Genomic DNA, 4,573 nt, shown 5'->3' on the forward strand with positions numbered 1-4,573 from the left:
GCACTGATTGGGAGTACTTCTGTAACTGCCCGCCTTACAGATCTCTCCGCAAGTTGTACGAGGCTTCGTCCCATTGTGCCATTGAACTAAATCATCTTGCACCATTAATTTTTGCGCCTTCGCCTCGTTCCAAACGCCAATTTTAACAAGTTTGAATCCACCTTGCTCGGTTTCTTGAAGGTTAAATATATCGTACGTTGCCTCAACTTCGCCTTTCTTATAGTTTATTTGTCCAGTGAGCCCTTCAAATGAAACTTTCTTGAGGCTAGCTAATAGATCTTCGGAGCGTAACCCAGACAAGTTTGCAGAAGAGCAGCTGGGACCGTCATAGTCTCCTCTAACTATGGGTCCGCTAATGTCGCAATTTAATAACTCGCTCAAGCCAACGGCGGCAGAATACACTGCATCCCTCACGTACGCAGCTTCACCTCGGCTAAACCGCTCTTGGAACATCTCTTCTGTGACTCGTTCCTGGCCTGTACAGGGCTCGTGCAGCGTGCTCGTGAAATTCACCGCGGTGCAGTTGAACTCGTTCTGCCAGAATTCGTTCCACCACGATCCCCTGTGCATAAGAGGCGTCACTTCACTGACGTGTTTCTCAAAGTCTGGAAATGGAAAAGCGTGGAAACCGAAACCTATTGCACCTTGTATAATCGGCTTGAAACGAGGTTGCTGTATGAGAGACGAATCGGACCATCCATCGCTAGCAATCCAGGTTCTTCCGGTTAAATCCTGTTTGACGGCTTCCTTGAACACCAGAATCGCCTGAGGCACCAGACTGTATAATATTATAATCTGTACTTGTTTCATAAGTTTTACCCTAGCGATTAACCTCTCAATTTGAATTTCGGAATCGTGCACAGGAAAGAACTCCTTTAGCACAATGCATGTTCCGGTCTCGTTAGCCGCAGTGACGAAAGCTGCGACCCCACTGCGCCCGTACCAATCATCGACGCCAATAACAGCCACGCAAGTCCATTGATAATGAGCAATGAACTCCGCCATTGCTCGTGACTGAAAGGTGTCACCAGGAACCGTACGAAAGAACGAAGTAAATTCCGCAGTCGCTAGTTCCGCACTCGTAGCTCCATAACTAATCTGTGGTACATCTTCTACTTGGAGGACATTTGCCACGTTGACCGAAACCCGAGAATCCATCCCTCCGATCACCGCTATGACGGGCTGTCGTTTCGGTTTCGTGACTCCGGCGAGACAACTATTTGTCACAGCAAATCTTTGGTCAAACTTGAGTGTATTTTCATAGACAAAGTCCGATGCTATCGATACACCTTCTTGTTCGTTGCCACACGTATCTCTGATGTCGTACCCTAAAGTAACGTTCTGTAGAATTTTGCCTTCTTTAGTAATTTCATCAACAGCGTATATCATAGCCTCTGATAAAATTAACATGTTTGAACGAAGATCCGAGCAGGAGTCGTTGTTTCTGACCAGATGAAGTGGAAAGATTCCACCCAAGATTATATCGCCGTTCTTGAAGATTCTCGCATGTGAATAGTCTTTGATAGAAGATGCGATTCCTACCAATGTCCCTAAGAACAACACAGCACGGAAGCAACCTTGATATTTCATAATTGCTGCACGGAATAATAAAACGTGACGAATAATTAGCACGATTTCAAAACTTTTCTTCGTAGATCAATCTTGGCAATAGTTTTAAAACATCCGGTTGTCAGCGTTCTGTTTGTGAACGTGCCCTTTTTCTGCCGCGTAGAGTGACGCGTTTTCGTTAAATAAAGCTAGAAAGTGAAATTGACAAAATTACATCAAGCGTTGTCAACCTCCATAATGACATTTCGCGTCCAACGGTGCGCAAATAAAATGGTAATGATCTAACAAGTCTTCCGTATTGGTCTTTGTTTAGCTAACAGTGGTAACACACGTCACAGGTAACTACTGTTAATTAATGACTTTACGTAAGCCATGTGACAGTCAATTGGGTTTCAAAGTTACGTTTCCATTGGAAGATGAATATTTTTAATTCTAAAAATCCTTTAGAAATACATAATTAACGTTCATTAAAGGGCAATCTCGTGTCAAAACATGAGCTTTTCCCAACATCTCAGAAAGATTTAAATTTAAAAGGCTTTGTACATGTGTCACAACATCACATGCGGAAAGTCAGGCACAAATTTTAACAAGGTTTCACCAAACAAACACCTTTTCTCTCAGGTTGATAAATATTCGCGTCCCTTCTTTCGCGAAAGCAACGTAAATTTAACCTGATCGACCACAAGCCAAGTGATTTTTACTAAAAGAACAAATTTGCGGAAACTCAGTCAGATCCGGCTTTTGGCTTTTCGCGAACGTTTTTTCCGTCTTTGATGGAAATCATTAGATCTCTCTCTTGCGATTAACATGTTGTTGCTTGAGAGATTGCAGTTTGGATCTAAGTCAGTTATTGATGCTTTCTTAATCGAAGCCTCTACATTTTTAAAGCACTCTACCTCATAGACCTCAGACGCAGGACTGAAGACAGCTACTTTCAATGACCACTGTCGTTAATATTAGGATGACAAGATGTTTCTGTGAAACTCGATTGTGACAGCTGCAGCCATATTTATAGCGTCCGCTTAAAAGTCCTTAAAATAAAGCCCACCAACTGTTTTGTAATCGTTTTAGGAGTAATTATGTTCAAATTGTCATAGAACCTAATTCTATCCATATTGTTCTTCAAGCTGCTATCCGATAATTTAACACTGCAAATACACTCTTTCTTAATACGATCGAATATTTTATAAGAATATCGAGGCTGAAATTTGCGAAATTTTAAGATTTTAAGAATGAACTCGAAGCTGAGATTTTGAAAAGAATATAATTTTGTGCCGGTTGAAAATTTGTAAATACAATACAACTATGTTTTTGACTAAACCGTACAAAACTTCTGCCCTTCTCAAAACGGCAAAACTAGCCAAAGAGCAACAAAAACAGCTCTAGCCGTATGTTCGATGCTAATCATTTCTGCAAGAAGTTGTGTGCGTCATACCAGGCTTTAATGCCTGCAGGCTGGCTCCAAAATTACTTTAACACCATCCAGACACCAAATACATTCGAAAACAGAAATGTCACACACTATAATCTAAGAATATTCACAAGAATATTTTCAGCCTAAAATCGGCAGAAAAGTAAGAATATTCAGCCTCGGCCGAAAAAAAAAATGTTCTTACAAAAAAAATAGTGTAAGGCAAGATGTAGTCTTAAGCGAAATTGCTTGTGATTAGCAATAATTGTATTAGGACGGATTTGCGTTCAAGTACCGACTTGATATTCTCTACGATAACCCGTTCAACCACACAAAGTTCGAGGTCGGTTTATGTCATTACCAAGGTTTATTTTATTAGCATTGTTATAATCCTATAGCATTTTAATTTGCCTCTTCCGGGCAGAAAATTTAGTTTAATTTTAAGGCAAAGGGCACGGAAAACCTAGTACAGTGAAAACTGTATCAAGCAGACACCCTTGGGACACACAGTAGTGTCCGTTTAATACAGGGTGTCCGCTCTAAACAGGCAATAATAGTTCATTATTAACCCTTTTAATTTGTAACACAATGTGACACAGTGTAAGATCAAAGACTGCTCATAACACAATGTCCAGTTAGTCAATAATCTACTTAGCTTTAAAACGACATCGCTGAACAATGCGCTGAGCTTTTAGAAGTAGAAAGCCTTTGAGGTGTCCGCTTATTGCAGGTTTTGTGCAACAAAATAGCTTAATATTGGTGTCCGCGTCCGCTTAACAGAGGTTTGCGCTGAATTCAGATTTATTTTACAGTAAATGTGGGAAGAACATTCAGGGACTCAAGTTGGTGTCCACTTATGCACGAACATTGCACAGTGAAACCTGTATCAACCCTTTACCCCCTAAGGCGAACGGAAGTTTTTCCCAAATCGGCAAATAAAGACACTCTGCCTGCGTACAATATGCCATTTGAAAGCCATTAATCAGCTTATTTAAGAATTGACATCAGCAGCTTTGAAGGAGGTAGACATTTTGAGAGAAATTGCTTTAAAATGGGCAAATGAACGACTTCAAAAATATATCAATTTTCTACTATATTAGGTATACCCCTAAACTATAGCTTATTTAGCAGCTCTTAGTACATTAAGCTTGATATGAAACGAGTCTTGCACTCTATTTGCATCCCAAAAAAGGAACTATAAACTTCTGGGGGTGGTCAACCATGTCTTGGATGGGAGGGGGTCGACAAAATTTATGACTTCAATGAGCAGATCTTCACAAGACAATTTTCATGGAAAACATTCATAGAAATCTATCAAATATTCACAAAGTTATGACCTTGTGTGCCAATTTGCACTCTTAGGGGGTAAAGGGTTAACCGGACACATTGCCTACGTGTAGCCGTACCCACCCCCTGAGGGGGATGGGTACGGCTACACGTAAGCTAGCGGACACATAGAGGATATCCGCCTCATACGGGGTCCGCTTAATACAGGTTTAAGGTTTCACTGTAGAATGTTGGTGTATAAAGCTTGTCAGACAGCTAGAAGGAATGTTTTCCGCATCACAAATGGAAGACAAGTTTCATAACACG

At 40.8% G+C, this 4,573-nt stretch overlaps 1 protein-coding gene across 1 annotated transcript in view; it reads right to left on the minus strand.

The window, feature by feature from the left end:
- The window catches only part of LOC110068627 (extracellular calcium-sensing receptor-like), a 3,570-nt gene extending 1,683 nt beyond the window's left edge, over positions 1-1,887 (minus strand). The window contains exon 1 of the mRNA XM_020776034.2: positions 1-1,887. This exon is cut by the window's left edge and continues 1,683 nt beyond it. Within this exon, the coding sequence (XP_020631693.2) occupies positions 1-1,590 (1,590 nt within the window). The 5' untranslated portion in view covers positions 1,591-1,887.
- Between the last annotated feature and the right edge of the window lie 2,686 nt (positions 1,888-4,573).

This window comes from Orbicella faveolata, unplaced genomic scaffold (genome assembly GCF_042242905.1).
Source record: "Orbicella faveolata isolate gen_17 unplaced genomic scaffold, um_ofav_v1 contig_14, whole genome shotgun sequence".
Lineage (NCBI taxonomy): Eukaryota > Metazoa > Cnidaria > Anthozoa > Scleractinia > Merulinidae > Orbicella > Orbicella faveolata.